The 20,498-nt window shown below is 47.5% G+C and overlaps 1 protein-coding gene across 6 annotated transcripts in view; it reads right to left on the reverse strand.

Moving 5' to 3' along the window:
• Window positions 1-20,498, reverse strand: part of TRAPPC9 (trafficking protein particle complex subunit 9) — a 578,288-nt gene that overhangs the window by 493,717 nt on the left and 64,073 nt on the right. For all 6 annotated transcript variants that reach the window (XM_040494495.1, XM_040494496.1, XM_040494498.1 and 3 more), the window contains one exon: window positions 17,379-17,504. In XM_040494495.1, the coding sequence (XP_040350429.1) occupies window positions 17,379-17,504 (126 nt within the window). The remainder of the gene's footprint in view (window positions 1-17,378; window positions 17,505-20,498) is intronic.

The following is a 20,498-nucleotide window of genomic DNA, read 5'->3' on the forward strand; positions in this document are numbered from 1 at the left end:
CTGGATGTCTTCTTTGGGGAAAATGTCCATTTAGGTCTTTAATCAGATTGTTTGTTTGGTTTTGAGTTATATGAATTCTTTCTGTTTTGGATATTAACCCTTTGTCAGATATATCATTTGCAAATATCTCCTCCCATTCACTGGGTTGCCTTTTTGTTTTATGGTTTCCTTTGCAAGCGCAAACCCCTTTGAGTTTGGTGTGGTCCCAACAGCTTATTTCTGTTTGGCTTCCCTTGCCTGGGGAGACAGATCCAGAAAAGTGTTGCTAAGGCTGATGTCCAAGAGATTACTGCCTATGTTTTCCTTTAGGCATTTCATAGTTTCAAGCCTTATATTTAGGACTATAATCCATTTTGAATTTACTTTTATATACGGTGTATAAGAATGTGGTTCAGTTTCACTCTTTCGCATGTAGCTAGCTGTCCACTTTCCACAACACGATTTATTGAAGAGACTGTCTTTTCCCTATTGTATGCTTTGGACTCCTTTGTCATAGATTAATTGACCATATAAACCTGAGTTTATTTCTGGGCTCTCTGTTCACTGATCTATGTGTCTGTTTCTGTACAAGTACCATACTGTTTTGATCACTATAGCTTTCTAGGATAGTTTGAATTCAGGAAGTGTGATGCGTCCAGCTTTGTTCTTCTTTCTCAAGACTGCTTTGGCTATTTGGGGTCTTTTGTGGTTCCACACAAATTTCAGGATTCTTTGTTCTAGTTCTCTGAAAAATACTATTGATATTTTCATGGGAATTGCTTTGAATCTGTACATTTTTCTGGGTAGTATGGAGTTTTAACAATGTTAATTCTTCCAATCCATGAGCATGGTATATCTTTCCATTTATTTATGTCATCTCAATTTCATTCACCAATTTCTTATAGGTTTCAGAGTACAGGTCTTTCAACTCCTTGGTTAAGTTTATTCCTAGGAATTTTGTTCTTTTGATGTAATTGTAAATGAGGTTGTTTTCTTGATCTTCCTTTCTGTTATTTCATTATTAGTGTATAGATATGCAACAAATTTCTCTATATTGACTTTAGGTCCCACAACTTTCCTGAATTCAGTTATTAATTCTAGTAGATATTTGGTGGCATCTTTAGGATTTTCTATAGATAGTATCATCTCGTCTGCAAGTAGTGACAGTTTTCTTTTTTTCTTACCAATTTGGATGCCTTTTATTTCTTTTTCTTGTCTGACTGCTGTGGCTAGGACTACTAGTACCATGTGGGAAAAAAGTGACAATAGTGGACATCCTGGTCTTATTATTGATCTTAGAGGATATTGGCTGTGGACTTGTCACATATGGCCTTTGTTATGTTGAGGTATATACTGTAAAGTGGAAGCATCATTTCACATTCACACTGGTAACCTAAGTGAATTACAGTTGCCCCACATGTTCACCAACACTTGATGCTATCAGTCTTTTCCATTTCAGTCATTCTGGGGGCTTCAGTTTGCATTTACCTGATAACTACTGGTGTCAGACATGCTTCCATACAATTACTGGCCGCCTCTATATCTTCTATCATAAAGCATTTGTTCAAATTTTCTGGTCATTTTTTAAAGTTATATCATTTGTCCTATTACTGAGTCATAGGAATTCTTTATATATTCTCAATGTTCTATTTTCCCAGTCTGATGCACATTTATTTTCCAAAAGGAGTCTTTTGATAAGCAGACATTGTGAAGGAGCTCAATTTATTAATTTATCAATTGTAAAGTAGCTCAATTTATTTTTCTTTTATGGTTAAAGCTTTCTGTGCCCTTGCCGAAGAGACTTTTGCTTACCCCAAAGTCCCAGATATATTCCCCTATGTTCTCTTGTAGAAGCTTTATGCTTAGGTACAGGATCCATGGGGATGTGGATTTAAAGGACAAGGTCTCTGCCCTCTTAGCATACAGTACCAGCTGCAGAGAGATGCCAGCGCAGTGAGGTGCAATCATGGGCAGGAGACTAAGGAGGTCTACACAGGAGAGGCAGGAGTACTTAATGCTTTCAGCACATACCTGTAAACTCCCAGACCATCAACTGTATCCTTTGGTTTTAAATACGGTAAAAGATGTTGGGGGATGTAAAATATTAGTAGTCATAGCCAGTATGCTCAACGAGGCCACCATCTAAAATAAGGATGACAGCCAAGGCAAGATGAGAAGCCGTGGCCTCTAATCCCTCAGAGTTCCCACTGATTCTTTCATGGACACTATTAAGGATGAAAGACCAGGGGCACCTGGGCGGCTCAGCTGGTTGAGCCACTGGCTCTAGATTTCAGCTCAGATTATGACTTCATGGTTTGCGGCCTAGAGCCCCACCTGGGGCTCTACGCAACAGCATGGAGCCTGCCTGGGTTTCTCTCTCCCTCTCTCTGTGCCCCTCCCCTGCACACCCATACTCTCTCTCCCTCAAAATAAACAAACATTAAAAAAACATTTAAAGATGAAACACTGGAATACTCTCATCGGTAATATACTCTTTGATTCCTTATATCATTTGAACATAATAAGAAACCAAATGATAAACACTATAAATAGAACTACAATCACTTCAAGCCCCAGAAAATCTTGGGCACAACTGCTTCAGAGCCCCCGGAAAACACTTGACTGAAAAGCCCCTCATTGCCCATGGGACCTGTGAAAAGCCATGTTAGGTCAGCAGAGACATCCACAGCACAAGAATCTGGGGAATATAAGAGTCCCAGGCAAAATTTTAGGCCACAAGCTCCACCAAATTTTGATATGAAATCAAATTCCCAAATTCATTTCAGATCTGCTGCTCTTTTAGGGAGTATGAATCAACACATCTTGTTCTAGTTTTTCAATAGGCTGCATGGCCATGACAGCTGAGCCCACAGGGCCCAGACATTTGCATGAAGTTCCAATGGAAAGTAACTGAAAGATTACTCAAGACAAGTAGCTTTATTCATAGGACGGGCTCTGAGGAATTCCAATGCTAACTTAACCATTCCCTCCCCAACTTGAAAGCACGTTCACACCCGTTTTATCCACTGGAAACAAAGCTGTGCTATTAACAAACAGGAAGCTGGCTGTCTGGAAGGATGGGCTAGGCACAGGAATCAGAAAGACCCAAGTGCCAGTTCCAGATGTGCACGTCACTAACTCTGGCGCTTTCCTTATTAATGCAGGTAATAAAATCCATTCATGACCATCGGGAAGACTAAATGAAATACTGTGTGTGGTCAGCACAGGCTTAAAACTCCTAGTGAGTGTGCAGGAAATGGGAAATACCATTGTTAACTAATTAACGCCTTTGATGTCACTGGTGTTAACTCAAAATTAGCCAGCCAGAGATGTTCCAGAAAATGCCTCAACGGCCATCAGCCTTCTCAAACATGGGAATCTGCGGGGACCTGACGAATAAGGCAGCGGCAGTCGCTGTGAGACAGCCCGGTGATGGCTCTACCAGCGATGACTGTGACATAGCAGGGCAGAAAACCGCGGGGACCGTACATTCTCAAGTGTGGAAAACACATTCTGTTTCTATCCACATTTATTTCTAGCCATAATTATACAGAGAGAAAATATATCTTCAAAATTACACAAAATTTCCATACATACGTGTCAAAACAGTTTGGAAAGGAAAGAACGTAACTTTCTTCCCTGCATCCCAAAGCAGGGTTACGAGGTTTGTACCAAGGACCTTTCTTTAAAAAGCATCTGCTAAAGTAACTGGATCCATTTTGGGTTTTAATCATTCAAAGGGAAAGGATTAAAAACAAAACAAAACAAAGTTACGTAAGCCCTGGTCCCTCGATGGTTGACAAGGTCATGGAGGAAACAGACAAGCCAACAAGAAATCAGTCTCCTGAGTTCCCAGTGCCCGAGAAGAAGAGGGATGGAGGGAAGGGTGGTACTGGGGCAACTGTGCCCAGCACTGTTAGGCAGGTACCTAAAAGGCTCCTAGAGCAGGTGCATACACCATGTGCCTAACACCTTGACAAACATTAAAGAGAGATGAAACTTTATAGACTATCAACCCTTGGTAAGGATGCTACCCAAAAGTGCTAGAGCACTTGACTTTGCTCATCTCAGTTCCCTTGATTTCATTCTTAGATAATCTTAAAAACCAAGTCACCTGGCCTCAAGAAGCACTGCCTGCCTTTACCAACTTTGGGTTTAGTGACCGAGCAAGCTTATGCGTAACTGGACAAACTCTGACTGTGTCTTTCTCAGCATCCATTCTTTAATTCTGAAGAGTCCTGAGTTGAAGTATATCCACCATAAAATCTATTCCTTCCAATGACAAGTCATGGAGCCCGGAATTAAAAGCCAACTACATAAGTCCATATACAACCAAACTGTCACCCACCCATCATCACTTTCTTAATATTATCTCCTGCCTGACTGTAATAAACACCTCCCTCCACCAAGCTCATAAAACACAGATTTGTCTCCTCAAATAAAATGTAAGCTCCATAAAAGAGAAGACTGTTTCATATTCACCTCTGAATTCCTAGCATACTACAATATCAATGAATATAATTATGAAGATAGCTTTTTCCTCTCAAAAATCTTTTTGGATATTTAAATGAAACCTTGGGAGAAAGGCAACGTTGATATATTTGGGCTCCGACATCCCGATTCAGAACCATATGAGGACCTTTTTGTATTCACTGTTCATTGATGCATTCAAAACACAATTTCTCATTCCAGGAGGATTTATATATTTCTGCCAAGAGTTTACGGTCACTCCCATGCCAGGACAACTTGAAACTAAATCCTCAGGTTGGGTTGTTTTTTCCCTTCGAACAAGATTCAGAGTTTCCTTATTTTCTTGCTTTGAGGAGTGGGATTTTTTCTTCTAGGTCTCCCTTTCATTAAACATAGCTCAGGGAAGGTCTTGGCTTTACAGATGGGTCTGCCACCTGATTCCCAATGGGGGCCTCCCTGAAGCTCACCTCCTGTCCCTCCTACGTGGGCTGTTGAAACCATGTTCCCAGAGGTAGGTGGCATTTGCTGCCTTCTGAGACTCACTTACCTTCCAAAATTCATGCTTTGTAGTTGTTTTGGCCCCAAAGGATTTCCCCCTTACTTTTTTGCTATGCATCTTGAAAAGTTGGGGGGAAAAACTTTACCTTTTTTTTTTCTAATATTTATTTAATTGGGGCAGAGCACAAGTGGGGGAGGGACAGAGAGAAGGGGACAGAGGATCTGAAGCGGGCTCTGCGCTGAGAGGCTGACAGCAGTGAGCCCGATATGGGGCTCAAACTCACGAACCGCAAGATCCTGACCTGAGCCGAAGTTGGACGCTCAACTGACTGAGCCACCCAGGTGCCCTGAAAAGTTTTATCTCTTAATCAGCATATTTAAAAAACACATGCAGGGGCGCCTGGGTGGCGCAGTCGGTTAAGCATCCGACTTCAGCCAGGTCACGATCTCGCGGTCCGTGAGTTCGAGCCCCACGTCGGGCTCTGGGCTGATGGCTCAGAGCCTGGAGCCTGTTTCCGATTCTGTGTCTCCCTCTCTCTCTGCCCCTCCCCCGTTCATGCTCTGTCTCTCTCTGTCCCAAAAATAAATAAACATTGAAAAAAAAAATTAAAAAAAAAAAAAAAACACACATGCAAAGAGGGCTTTTGAGAGTTTCTACACCACGATATTGCCCAAACAGAAAATACACTAGTTTTCCTCTAAACATACATATCTAAATTTTTCTTTAACTATTAACGGACATTTTTTAATTAAAAAATAATTAAGGGATGGGGCGCCTGGGTGGCTCAGTCGGTTAAGCATCCGACATCGGCTCAGGTCACGATCTCACGGTCCATGAGTTCGAGCCCCGTGTCGGGCTCCGTGCTGACAGCTCAGAGCCTGGAGCCTGCTTCAGATTCTGTGTCCCCCTCTCTCTCTGACCCACCCCCACTCATGCTCTGTCTCTCTCTGTCTCAAAAATAAACATTAAAAAAAAATTTTTTTTTAAATAATTAAGGGGGCGCCCAGGTGGCTCAGTCGGTTAAGCGTCCGACTCTTGATTTTGGCTCAGGTCATGATCTCACAGTTCATGAGACTGAGCCCCACACCCGGCTCTGTGCTGACAGTGTGGAGCCTGCTGGGGATTCTCTCTCTCTCTGCCACTCACTCACGTACTCGCTCTCTCTCTCAAAAATAAATACATGAACTTTAAAGCAACTAAAATAAAATAAAAATAGGTAGTTAAGGCCTGCCATAGACACATGAAAAAATGCTCAACATCACTCAGTATCAGGGAAACGCGAACCAGACCCACAACGAAATATCACCTCACATCTGTCAGAACGGCTAAAATCAAAAAGACAAAAAATGACAACCGTTGGCAAGACTGTCAACAAAAAGAAACCCTTGTGCACTCTTGGTGGGATTGGAAACGGGTGCGGCCACTGTGGAAAACAGCATGGAGACTCCTCAAAGACTTAAAAACAGGGGCGCCTGGGTGGCTCAGTCGGTTAAGCGTCCAACCTCGGCTCAGGTCATGATCTCGCGGTTGGTGAGTTTGAGCCCCTCGTCGGGCTCCGTGCTGACAGCATGGAGCCTGGCTTCAGATCCTCCTTCCCCCCTCTCTGCCCTTCCCCTGCTCATGCACGCGTGCGCTCTCTCTCTCAAAAATAAACAGTTTTTTAAAAATTAAAAATAGAAATACCGTATGGTCAAATAGTTCCACCCCTGGCTTTTATCCAAAGAAAACAAAAACATTAATTTAAAGATAGACGCAACAAAAAAATAAAAAATAAAACAAAGTAAAAAAATAAAGATAGATGCACCCCTCTACTTATTGTAGCACTATTTATACTAGCCAAGAGATGGACACAACCTAAGGGTCGACTGACAGACACTCATGGATAAGCATAGCGTGTGGATGGTGGGTAAGGAAGACACAGACATACATACGCACATACACAACAGAATACTACTCGGCCATAAAGAAGAGATGGGGTTATGCCACTGCAACAATACGGATGGACCTGGAAGGTATTACGCTGAGAGAAGTCAGTCAGTCAGAGAAAGACAGATACCATAGGTTTCCACTCATTTGTGGAACTTGAGAAACTGAACAGAAGACCATGGGGGAGGGGAAGGGAAAAAAGAAAGTTACAGAGAGGGAGGGAGGCAAACCACAAGAGCCTCACGGATACTGAGAACAAACTGAGGGTGGATGGGGAGGAGGGAGAGGGGAAAGCGGGGGATGGGCATCGAAGAGGGCGCTTGTTGGGATGAGCACTGGGTGTCGTATGGAAACCAATTTGACAATAAATTATATTAAAAAAAAAGACTGGAGTTTCAACGACAGAAATGATAATACTAATTCACTCATTATAAAATACGTCTTCACGTTCAGCGAGCAACATGGCGGGGTCCTCAGGGACGAAGGATTTTATGAAAATGCTCAGCTCGGGGACAGGCATCCTTGGTGAGCGCCACAGCCACGCAATCCGGCTCACTCGTGCCACCTGACTGGGATGCTCCAAAGGCGCTTCAACCTCCACCTGCGCAGAGCTGTCCCCACGGTCCTCCTCCCACAGTTGTCCTCCTTGGGGCTCCTGGCCGCCTGCCCCGACTGGCACACACACCTCCCCACCCCCCCGCCCAGAGCTCAGCATCGTCCTTGCACCCCCAGCTCCCTCACAGCCTGTGATCAGGGATCACTTCCTATCAAGCGTACCTCCCCTGACAGCCGTTCGCCAACACGCGGCCTGAAACGGGCACCGTGCCGCACACTGCACACGCGTTAGCTCGCTGACACTTCACGACAGGCCCGGGGCATCAAGGCGTTAGCAGTCCAACTGATTAGAGAAATTCTGTTTCCTCAAGTGAGCCGTCCAGGTCACACAGCTACTAGGTGGCAGAGCTAGGATGAAGCCCCACTTGACAGCCAAACCTCAAAGCCACCTCCTCTAAGTCACCCCATCACCCCCTGCCCAGCCTTCCACAGGTTTCCAAGCATTCTACACGCAAAGAATGATCCTTCACAGCACAGTAGGCCCTGGCTTAAAGTCCTCAGGCTGTACACTGCTCTCAGGATAACCCTACGGGAGGCTGCACACAGCCCACAAAGCCTGTGGCGGTCGGCTTCCTGTCACCTCCCCCGTGAGCCTCCCGCACGCCTGTCCGGCCGGCTCTGTGTGCCTCAGACTCTAAGCGCCCACCCTCCCTCCCACCATGGGGCTCCCCGCTTGCTAATCCTCTGGCCCAGAATTCAAATTCTGTAGAACCCTGGACTCCCACGCAGGAGTACCATACCACGTAAATCTCAATCACACAGTGGACTCCACGGTCACCCTCTTTGACACGGACCCAGGGTCAGCTCTCAGAAAAAGGCTTTCGTGGGAGGAACCCAGATCTTGTTCTTTTTATGTGACTTCTACCCATTGAGCCGTAGTCAGCGCTCGTGGCTCTGTTTCAACAGATGACTGGCAAAATATTTAGTAAGCTCACCTCAGCAGGCCATGACGAGCATATTAGACAATATCAAATTGGCTGTGCCTACAAATGCAGCCAACCAACACGGCCATGGGGGAGAGAGCCCTCGTTCTCACAAGTGCCGTTCGATCATTTACACCTGGAGGTGTTTAATAAACACAAGTGCTAATCAGTCAAGCTCCCGAACATGACCCTCTTCAAAGACATACGAATCAGGTTTTGAGTACAGCACTCTTACCAGAAATTTATTTTGGAACAGATAGCCCTAAGCTACTCTATGCATCTGACTCAAAGCATCTGACTAAATTCACCCAAAGGAGTAAGGTGAAGCCATCCTGAATAGGCTCCCAGTAGGACCCACACAGTGCCCCACCCAAGGGTCTGATTTCTCGCCATCACATCATGTGCTCGGGTAGCTTAACCTGAGTCTGGGTTTCTCGTTTATAAAATGGGGGGAAAGAGGCAATTGCGAATAGATTCATTTAACAGATATAGATCTGGCACTTACTGTGAATAAAATCCTAGGAATACACAGATAAATGCCCTCAGGAAGCTCAGCCTTTCCATTTACAATAGCATTGAAAAGAATAAAATAATGAAATAAATTTAACGAAAATGCATAAGACCTGTACACTGAAAACAACAAAATACCACTGAAAGAAATTTTTAAAGACCTAAACATATGGAAGACACCTCATGTTCATGGGATGGAAGGCAATATAAAGACGTCAAAACTCCCCGAAGTGATCTACAGATTCATCCCGATCCCTATCAAAATGCCAGCTGGCTTCCTTGGAGAAACTGGCACGCTGACCCCAAAATTCACACAGAAGTTCGAGGGACCCAGAATAGCTGAAACAATCTTGAAAAGGAAGAGCAAAGATAGAGGACTCACACTTCCCAACTTCAAAACTTACTACACAGTTACTGTGATCAAGTCAGTATGGCACTGGTACAGATGGACATATAAATCAGTAGAATAGAATCTAAAATCCAGAAAAAAACCTTACACTTACAGTCATTTTTCCACAAGGGGGCCAAGACCAATCAGTGGGAGAAGGATGTGTAGTCCACAGAGGGCGCTGGGACAACTGGGTGTCTACCTGCCACAGAAGGAGTCTGCGCCCAACTGTGTACCATCAAAATTAACTCAAAATGGACTCACCGACCTAAATGTAAAAACTAAACCCATCAACTTCCCAGAAGGAAACGGTAAATCTCTGTGACATTGGATCAGGCTACGTTTCCCTAGACGCAACACCAAGAGCATGAGTGACAAAACAAGCAACAGGTAAACTGACTTCATTAAAATTAACATCCATGCTGCAAAGGACATCATCAGCAAAGTGAAATGACAATCCACAGCAAGGGAGAAGACTTGCGTAAAGTGTCTATCTGATAAGAGACTAGTATCCAGGATACAGAACGAGCTCTTACAAGTGAATAATAAAAAGAAAACAAAACCCAATTTCCCAAAAACTGGCAAAGAATTTACGCACATATACAAACTGCCCATCAGTACACGAAAAGATGCTCAACGTCATTAGCCATCAGGGAAATGCAAACCAATGACACAACACTACACACCCAGCAGGACGGTTATAACCAAAAAATGGACAATAACAAGCATCAGCACGGATGTGAAGACAATGCCGGTGGACACGTACAATGGGGCAGCTGCTTTGGAAAACTGTCTGGTAATTCTTCAGAAGGTTAAACACAGAGTCGCTGGATGACCCAGCAACTCCTCCTTGGCATATACACCCAACGGAACTGAAGACACATGTCCTCATGAAAACTTGCACATCGGTGTTCATAGCGGCATTCTTCATAACAGCCAAAGATGGAAACAACCCAATTTCCATCGACTGATGAATGAATAAGCAAAATGGGGCCTATCCACACTGTGGGAGACTATCCAGCCCTGAGACAAGAAGGAAGCACGGGTTCCTGCTACAACATGGATGAACCTTGAACACGTTATGCTCAGGGACCCAGCCAGACACACAAAGACCAATACTATCCTTTTAGGTGAGAAGTATGTAAGCGTTCATTGTACGACTCTCATAACTTTTCCAAAGGTTTAAAATCTTTCAAAATAAAATGGATTACACATTAAAAACACAAAGTAAGGGCATCTGGGGTGGCTAGTCAGTTAAGCATCGGACTCTCGATTTTGGCTCGGGTCACGACCTCACAGTTCGCAAGATGGAAGCCCGTGTGGGGCTCTGTGCTGACAGCACGGAGCCTGCTTGAGATTCTCTCTTCCTCTCTCTCTGCGTCTTCCCCATTTGCATGTGCTCTCTCTCTCTCTCTCTCTCAAAATAAATAAATAAACCTTAACAATACAAAATAATTTCTCACAGGAGGGTTTTAAGGATTAAAGGCAGAAGCACGTGTAAAGCTCTCAGCATGATGCCATGCACGTCCGCACGTGGTCACTGCTGTCACTGCCACTGGAGGAGGGGTGCCAACGCCCACGAGCACTGCATTCGTCACCGCTGTCTCGCGTCTGCCGTCCAACAGACGTTAGCGAGGCCTACCCTCTGACAAGCGTGCGTGGCCCAGCGACCACGGAGATGACTAAGACAGTCCCTGCGCTGGACTCCGCAGGCATTACCAGACTTTCTCAGTAGAGATTTAGCACTTTAATGGCGGCTCCGTTTTTAAGCAACTACCCGGGCAAGTAGCTTCGAATTTTGAAGAGCCATTCTGTTTACGCATTTACTTACATTCTGCCCCATTCTAAAAAAAAAAAAAAAAAAAAAAAAAAAAAAAAAAAAAAACTAAATCAACTTTTTAAACACAACTTAGCAACAATAACAACAAAAAGACAAAAGTGGGGTGAAGAGAAAGTGAGGGGTGCACAGTTAAATGAAACCAGGGGAGGTAAATCATAACGCGGGCCACGACGTGTGTACCATGATTCAAAGCGGACAACAGATTCTGACAGCTGACGCGGAAGAGACGAGCTACAAGAGCCCGGCGCCCACGACACAAAGATCTGTGTCAGCTGCCGGCCCGTCCCCACGCGGGAAGCTCTGCCACAGCCTTCTCACCTCGGAGCGCCATTCTCAGTGCCCCCGAGTTAAATGCAACCGCGTGCGAGGCACCGTCTCTGTCTCTGACTCTCCCCCGGTGTCAGCCCTCGCCCTGTGTCCTCACTTCACTGGGCTCCCACGCCAACAAGTGAAGCCGACCCCATGGCCTGGAGCGCGGCTCCTCCCCTGGAGCCCAGTTGGCGGCAGGGTCCCCCCCACCCCCCGTCTGCTCTGCTCCCTTCTCCGCAGCCTTGACTTCTCACCAAGACATTTCCTCCTATGCCTGCTGCCCACAAAACCCCTCTGCCATATCCAAGAACGCCGTGCCGTATCGTGTTCAATCAGAAATTTCTCCGTTCCCTCTCGCCTTTCCCTTCTCCGGGAAGGAACTCGACTTTCCTCCCTCCCCACGCAACCATTTCTTTTCCTTGCGAGAGCTGTGAATCCCCCACGCGCCATCCGGAAAGCCGGGTGCCCTGCTGGCCAGGACTGACACGTCTCGGCCTCACCTAGGCTGTATCTTTACACTTTCCCCTTCTATCTTAAAAAGGCTCTCCTGAATCTCCCCATCCCTCTGATTTGGGGCTTAATTTGACATAAAGTTCTGAGGTCACAATTATCATGTGCATATCTGCCCGCTTTTACTGGGTTTCCTTAGCAACAGCTTCATTAAAGGAACTGCAGCCAGACGTTTAAAGAGGCTGTTCTATCTGAACGGAGTAGCCTGCACAAAATTCAAATGGCTCTGAGGAAAAAACTAACCAGAGACAAAGCGGTCGCGGATCATGAGCCAAAATGTTCTTCAAGCGGCCCAGAATCATTCCTGAGCATCAGGTCTATGGCAGGCATCAGTGCTGGGATGACTGCACACTGGCCCCACAGCACGCTCGCCAATCTGGTAAGCTGCTGGGCTTTCTCCAAGTTTCTCAAACAATTTCTTACTACCACTTTCTCTTCTTGTCACCATTTTCTACTAATTAAGAAATTAATTTCAGCCACCTGGGTTGTCCGGGGAAAGCTCTGCGATGCAGTTCATGGACCTCAGACTTCAGAGTCACAACCAGCTACGTTTAAATACCAGCGGTGGTGTTTACGAGGCAATCCCGGCACAGGCACGCAGCCAATTGGTGTCCTCAACTTGCTCTTGCCTACAACTGGCTACAGTAAACTACTTTGCAAAGTTGCTATGATGACACGGTCAACATGTCTTCACGCCTAGTTCAGGGCCCGTAATAAGCTGGCTGCGTAATTAGTTTCAGGTATACTCAGGGAGTTTCAGTTCACCTGATGATGGGGATGCTCTCCCTCTCCCTTGTCCCCGCCTGGTAACAGAACTTCTGTCGCCGGGATCAACGCCACCAGAGCAGCCTGGCAAGAACATTCCCCAGCTCTGCATGATGAAGCACGTCCTTTTCCGCTGTAGAACCGCTCACGGTCGGTAGCCATTTATTTTGTGTATGTCTCCTGCCTGCTTCCCCCCTAGACTCTACACTCAAGCGGTACAGCAAGCCCAACCATGTCTGTCCTGTCACCCACTAAATATTCTAGGGCTCGCAGACGGCAACACGGCACCTGGCCTCTGCCAGGGAAGGTCATGTGAAGGAAAGTGTCAGCAAGCATGCCTTCCAGAGGCCCCTTCACCGCTGAGCTTGGGATCTGACTCTGGACACGTTACATAACCCTTCTCTAGCCTGAGGCTCCTCTTGAATAAATAGGAATAACTGCACTTAAGTACCCAGGGTTATGAGAACTAGTAACAAATTCACAACGTAGGAAAGAGCCTCAACAAACATGAGCTGCCTTTATTGCTCCGATCCACGACCGATGGGGCAGAGCGCTTTCTATGCGCCAAGCGGTATGTTGAAAGCACTCGCCGTGTATTACAGTAACGTAATGTACACTTACAACAAACCCGGGAAGAAGCAAACAGTATCCTTCCCGTCTACAGACTCGCAAACAGGCTATGGGAGGTCACACGTTAGTCCAGGGTCCCGCGGCCAGGAAAACAACAGCAGGAACCCAGGCCTGGGGTGCCAGCACTGGCAGCCCTTCCCTGACTGCTACCATTTGCCTATGACGCCCACGCATCCAAGACCAAGTTTACAGTCATTACATGAAGTGTGTGCTACCATTCGCTATGAGAGACAATTATCACAAACCCCTTGCACAAACAACGTAAGAAATGACACGTCCCCGGACCCAAACACGAGGAATTCTGCAGAAACCCTCCCCAGCACCGCTAGATTCAAGCATGTTTCTTATCTGTTTCTATGTCTGCACAGGGCTTCTTAAAGCAGAAAGTACCTACGAGACTCGTTACCTCCATTCCTTTCAAACCTTCCACAGTGGCCAAAACCACCGCCAGGAATAAATACAATTCATCAGTTCTACAATGGCGCCCATGTGATCAAGAACCAAAAGCCTGTTCCATTTCAGAAAAACCCGGGACCCTTTCTTTTCTTGTTACTCTCAAGTCCCAGCAGAGCTCATTATTTTGCTGCCCCGGCAAGCACACATGGGAGAGACGTCAACTGTGGCAAAGTGTCGTGTCGGGGGAAACTGAAAGGGCCGCGCCCCAGAGCATCTCACGGCACTCACCCCAACCCGCGTGTCTCTGCTGACCTCTGGTGCTGTCCCTGAGGACCGAGCCAAGGGGCAGAGGGCCGTTCCACCAGCACCAACTTCCCAAGCATCCTCAGCAACAACACTTTATTTTAAGAAAGATGTGTACTCCTACAGCCACCTGCAAAGACGGCGTCCCGGCAAGCCAGAATCGCCGGCATTCATCCGAGAGGCGGCTCCGGCCACACGGCCCAGCGAGCGAGCGTTAAGGCCTCCGGGGGCCTCCCCCGACCCGGCCCCCGGCACCCAGCCCGCGGTCCCGTGGCTTCAGGTCTTCTGGTGACCGCTGGAAAGCGCGGCCCACCCTCCACTCTGCCCCCCCACCCCGAGGTGACAGCAGCAGGGCGGCTGCAGGGCAGACACCACGACGCTCCCGGACACGGCGCAGCAACTCTACACCGAGCCCCCCAACCACCGCGAGGGCCTGCTCCCCCGTCACGTCACAAAGGAAGATACTGAAACACAGCGATTCTGCGGAAGGTTGCGCAGCGAACCAGGGGCAAAGCCAGGACTGAGCCCAAGCCTGTCTGACCGCCCTCCACCCCTGCACGAATCCTCAGTGTGAATTCCCACGAGGGCCCCCACCCCCCTGATGAGCCCGTGTCTCCACACTCACTCCGGACCCACGACAAGGTCTGGCCCCGGCCTGCCTCCTGAGCGTCTCCCCTCTGCGGTCCCTCAGGAACAAAATCCCTCGGGCCAGGAGCGACCGCCACTCAACAGCTCGGAGTCTCTGGGGTGCCGTTTCCCTGACACCAAATGGCCCCAAACAAAATGGTGGGATTTTTCTTCTTTTGGTTTGTCTGCACTGGGTTTACTGGCTCTCCTCTGTTTCTGTCTCTCCCTTCTGTGTCAGGCCTACAGCTGCTGCTTCTTACTGGCTCCAGCAGCCTCCGTCTACACCTGAGCTAAGAAATCACTGTGCGGGGTGCCTGTGGGACTCAGTCGGTAGAGCATGAGACTCTTGATCTCAAGGTCGTTAAGTTCAAGCCCGACACTGGGTGTGGAGCCTACTTAAAAAAAAAAAAAAAAAGAGCCCTGATGCTTATTCTCCTTCAAAACATAAACTGATTCTAGTCTCTCTCCCCCTCCCACCCCCGAGCCTCCCCCTCCCCCTCGCCTGAGCCTCAGCCTACATATCTAACAGGCTTCCTGTCACACCCACTGCCGGGTCTGTCACCTCTGCTCCAAAGCACCCTCCACAGCCCCCCTCTCAGAGCACAGCGCGACCTCGACCTTGCAGCCACAGCCTGGGTGGCGTCCAGCCGACCCTCACGCAGTCGTCACCACTCCCTTTTCACCACCCACGCGTGTTGGCTGTCCCGCCTCTCAGCTGGGAGCATCAGGACTGCTCACCAAGCACTCTTCCCCACCTGAGACAAGGGGATCCTGTCATTCCCATGCCTCCAAGCCCTTTCCTTTAAAACCCACTGTCAGGGGCGGGTGGGAAGCTCAGTGGGACGAGTGTCCGACTTCGGCTCAGGTCATGATGTCGCGTTCATGGGATCGAGCCCCACGTCGAGCTCTGTGCCGACAGCTCGGTGCCTGGAGCCTGCTTCGGATTCTGTGTCTCCCTCTCTCTCTTCCCCTCCTCCACTCATGCTTTCACTGTCTCTCTCTCTCAAAAATAAATAAATACTAAATAAATAATAAACATTAAAAAAAATTTTAGGGGTGCCTGGGTGGCTCGGTCGGTTGAGCATCCGACTTCGGCTCTGGTCATGATCTCACACTTTGTGGGTTCGAACCCCACGTCGAGCTCTGTGCTGACAGCTCGGAGCCTGGAACCTGCTTCCAGTTCTGTGTCTCCCTCTTTCTGCCCCTCCCCTGCTCACTCGCTCTCTCTGGCTTTCTCAAAAACTAAATAAACATTTAAAAAAAAATTTTTTTTTAAATAAATAAAACCCACTGTTGGGAGAATACACTGCAAACCCTTCACCTGGCCAGAAAGACCTCCATTTCTGACTTGGGCCCTCTCCCTCAAGCTCCCTCTCCAGCCTGTCTCCATCTGGCCCGGTTCCTTCCAGGGAACATGCCGTCTCAGATTTCAGACTCACTCCTGCTGAGCCATCCTCCTGGAATGCTCCGTCCCCCCTCCTCCTCTCCTGGCTATCTCCTACCCAGCCTTCCCGTCCCAGCTTGAACATCCCACCTCAGACGGCCCCTGACCCCACACCCTCCACCACCACCAAACTAGCTCAAATCGGTTTGCCACACTCCCTTGTCCCCTGTTTTTCAGTCACCCCACCACCAGAGGTCCACCTTTGCCATGAGGCTGTCAGCTCGAGGAGGGCAGAACCTGCCTTCTCCCCACCCCTCCCCCGCCCAGCACAGCCTGTGCTCAGCAAAGAGCTTTGCCACTAGTTACCTCTGTCCCACTCCCAGCCATAGGTCCTTATAGAAGCTGCTGAACTTTGAGACTGGGTGGCCCCGTCCATACAAATCCAAGTTAAATTAGCTAAATGTCTCCAATCTTTCTAGACTACCAACTTTGTGATTTTGCATTAGCAACCTACAACTAAATGTTCTAATGACTTTGTTTTATTAAAATCATACCCAGATGCAGACTGAGTGGTATTTCTTGAGTGCCTACTGTGTACCATGAGCTGTCCAAAGAACTTTCCCAGACTTTGTGTTTTAGAAACCCAACGACCCAGCCCGGGTTACAAATGGCAGTCACGCCACAAGTGACCAGAGTGAAGCAACAGGCAGGGCTGGACCAAGGTCACGAAGCTGGCGAGAGACAGAGTGGTTTCTCTACTCAAGAAAAATTTTGAAGGGCAGAAAACTCTGAATGTGGGGGGCACCTGGGTGGCTCAGTCGACTGAGTGTCCGACTCTTGATTTTGGCTAATGTCATGGGACTGACCCCCACATTGGGCTCCACACTGAGCGTGGGTCCCTCTTGGTATTCTCTCTCTCCCTCTCTCCCTCCCTCTCTCTCCCCCTCTCCCTCCCTCGCTCTCCCTCTCTCCCTCCCTCCCTCTCTCTTCCCCCTCCCTCCCTCCCTCTCCCTCTCTCCCTCCCTCCCTCTCTCTCCCCTCTCCCTCCCTCTACCGCTCTCCCCTGCTCACATGTGCTCTCTCTCCAAAATTTAAGAAAAAGAAAAGAAAAATCAGAATTCTGAAAGTAAAGTATCATAATGTAAAGCAGTATTTAGGACACCGAGTTCTGGCTGCAGACTTCACACCACACTGAGTCCTAGCAGCAGGGTCGCAACAGGCTCCAGGAGAGCCGCGCTAACCCTTCCACGCACCGCTAACCCTTCCACGCACCGCACCTGCCTGTCAGGAGGACGTGCACCCACCTGTCGAAGATTAATGTAAACCGCGTTCTGGAGAAATTCTGAAGCATCCATGCTCCGCTTCTGAATGGCAAGGACTCGCACAGCCTTGACACACGCTTCTAACTCAATCACTCCAGCATTCTTGTACTGTAGGGTACAAAGGGAGATCCTCATCAAAAAAGATGATTTTCTACCGTATTGTAAAGCCTATATACCACGGGGAACGCGGGGACCCTTCAGGGCACCTCCCCAAGTTCCAGGACCTAACAGTCCCTCCCCCCAAGAGGGGCGGGTGGAGAGCAGAGAGGGAGGACCGTATTGGGGGAACTCTTATCACGCCACACTGTGTGGCTCGGAGCCTGGAGCAGGCTGCTGAGTGGCCCCTGGACCCCGACCCAGTGCCCTCCCTCCAGCACCCTTTGCCCCGCCAAGGCTGCACCACAGAAACTCTGCACACTAGCTGTCAGCCTGTTTTCTTTTCCACTCCAACCGGTTTTGTTTTCTTTCTAAGTATCCCGAGCTGGAGTGATTTCCAATGGCGGTATCTGCAGAAACTTGCAGTTGAAGAAAAGTTTAACAGAGATAAATCCATGTACACCAGGGCCTAAAGACTACCCGGGGGGAGGAGGTCCCTCACAGATACTCCTACGGAGGCATCAAACACTGGAGTCCCCCCTTTCCATCAACAAGTATTTACCGAGACCCCCCATGGGCCCAGCAGGCAGAAATGCTCGGGAGAATGCAGTCTGTCCACCTACCAATTGTTACAAAGGTCACGTTTCTTACTAAAAGTATTTTTATAAGGTAGAAAAAGAAAGTGCTGTGCTGTTAGGGCAGCCTCCTTCTTCCCTCTTTTCAAGTATGTAACACGTACGTAATTCATGGCACGGGACAAAAACCACCACACACAATCATGAGGAGAAACTCTGCTTCCCTAACTGGCAACACTGAAGTCAGAAATCACCAATTTTTACATACCATTTAACAGCACAATAAACTCACAGAAGGACTTTATTCCACTGAAATTAAATGACTTCTTTTCCTTCAAAACCCTTGAAACAACTTCCATGTAAGTGGCAATAAAAGCCAACTCCATTTTTTTCACAAATGTTTATGTTACACTTACATATTTTTAATTATATTATAAAGATTTAAACTGCAATCATAAAAAAATTGCTCTTACATCAATAGAAAGGTATCCACAATCAGCAGGGATTAGGTAAAGAATGGACCATTACTAAAAACCTCCATACCTGCTCTCTATAAGCATTCTCCCGGAACAAAAGTTCTGGGATGCAGGGACCAAGCCCTGTCCTCACTACTGAGTCCTTACTAAGGACTGTCCTAGCAGCACAGATCCCAGCATAACACTGTATAATCAATACTTCAGGAATAAATGAGGGAACTCTCTCATTCAATTCTAAAACAAAAACCCTAAAATAAATATTATCCTTATGTTAGGTTCTAAAATGAGACTTAAGAAAGTAAAGTTTCTTGGGGCGCCTGCGTGGCTCAGCCTGTTTTGGATTCTGTGTGTCTCCCTCTCTCTCTGCTCCTCCCCTGCTCATGCTCTGTCTCTCTCTTTCAAAAATAAATAAACATTTAAAAAAATTTAAAAAAAAAAAAAAAAGAAAAGTTTCTTGCCCAAGGTTACAAAGCGAGGATCTGGTGGAGACAGGGTTTGAATTGCATCCATCTGACTCCAGAACTAATATGGAGCAAACATGCCATTAGGAACCAAGTGACCTACCAGGGTCGGGCCTGGTTAGTACTTGGATAGGAACCAAGTGACCTTCACTTGAGAGGCCACAGGAACATAGCTAAAGGTAGGTGAACACCGAGAACTCTGCCCGACACCATAGCTCAAGCGTGGAGGGTCCTCTGCCTCCCAATCCAGCCGTCACTCTGTGACTTCAATCGAGTCACGTACCCTCTCTGGGCTTTAGTCTCTCACCTATGAAAAAGTATGAGGCTATATGCTCTCTAAAGTTCCCTCCAACTATAAATACGATGACACCAAAGTCTCGGGAGAATGTCTATGTCTCCATTTCATTTCTTCTAATAAAAGAGAATTTCCTCGGCCACAAATCAGAAATCAAATAAAAAATCATTTGTGAAGCCACCAAGAATCTGCTTACAAGATTTCACTATCACTCACAGTGAATGAAAACCGAAAGATGGTGCCTCTCCCTTGGTAAGTGAGAGGCAGCCTGACGTGTGTGTGCATGTGTGTGCGTGTGCACGTGTGTGTGTGCGTGTGTGCACGTGTGTACAAATCAAATACGATCAAATCAAATCTGAGAAGTATACAGAGATTCTTATACCACTGTCATCTCATGGTGGGGGAGGACGTAAAGGAGGAAAGACAAGGAGCTAAGAGGAAAACGAGGCAAATGAACAGAACTACAACCAGAGAAAGGAAGATACCACTTGCTCTGTCTGCTTGCATCACATACACAATATTAGGAACGGGCTTCTCCCCAGACGTCTCGTTGAGCACGTACTCAACGGAGGAAGGACAGACGATGACCGTTTTCTTATTGAGCAATACAAACGGGTCTGCCCCGGTAGTAGGCATTTTACATGTATAAATTGTTTACTCTGATTAAAAACTCGATGCAGGGGTGCCTGGGGGACTCAGCCAGTTAAGCGTCTGACTCTTGATATCTATCGGCTCAGGTCATGATCTCACGGTTCATGGGATCGAGCCCCGCATTGAGCTCTGTGCTGACAGCATGGAGCCCGCTCAGGATTCTCTCGCTCCTTCTCTCTCTGCCCTTCTCCCACTATCTCATATGCTCTCTCTCTCTTGCTCTCACTCTCTCAAAATAAATAAACATTTAAAAAATTTTTTTTTAAATCTCGATGCAGTAGGCCTTAACCTCACCATTTGAGAGAAAAGAAACCCGGGGCTGAGAGAGCATACCAAGGAAATGAGGTCAGACGGCACAGACACAGCGGAGGAGAGACTCAAATCCAGTTCGGTCTTACTCCAGAGGCTGCTCCTTCCACTCTGGGGACTGGAAAACTCAAGACCCACGGCCACCTGGTTCCCCTGCTGTGCCCACGGCAGACAAATCTCTCCCACCGAGAAGTCTCGAATTCTTACTAACACAGTGCTGTGGGCAGCCACTAACTTTC

Source organism: Herpailurus yagouaroundi, unplaced genomic scaffold (genome assembly GCF_014898765.1).
Source record: "Herpailurus yagouaroundi ecotype Mexico unplaced genomic scaffold, PumYag 186, whole genome shotgun sequence".
NCBI classification, from domain to species: Eukaryota; Metazoa; Chordata; class Mammalia; order Carnivora; family Felidae; genus Herpailurus; species Herpailurus yagouaroundi.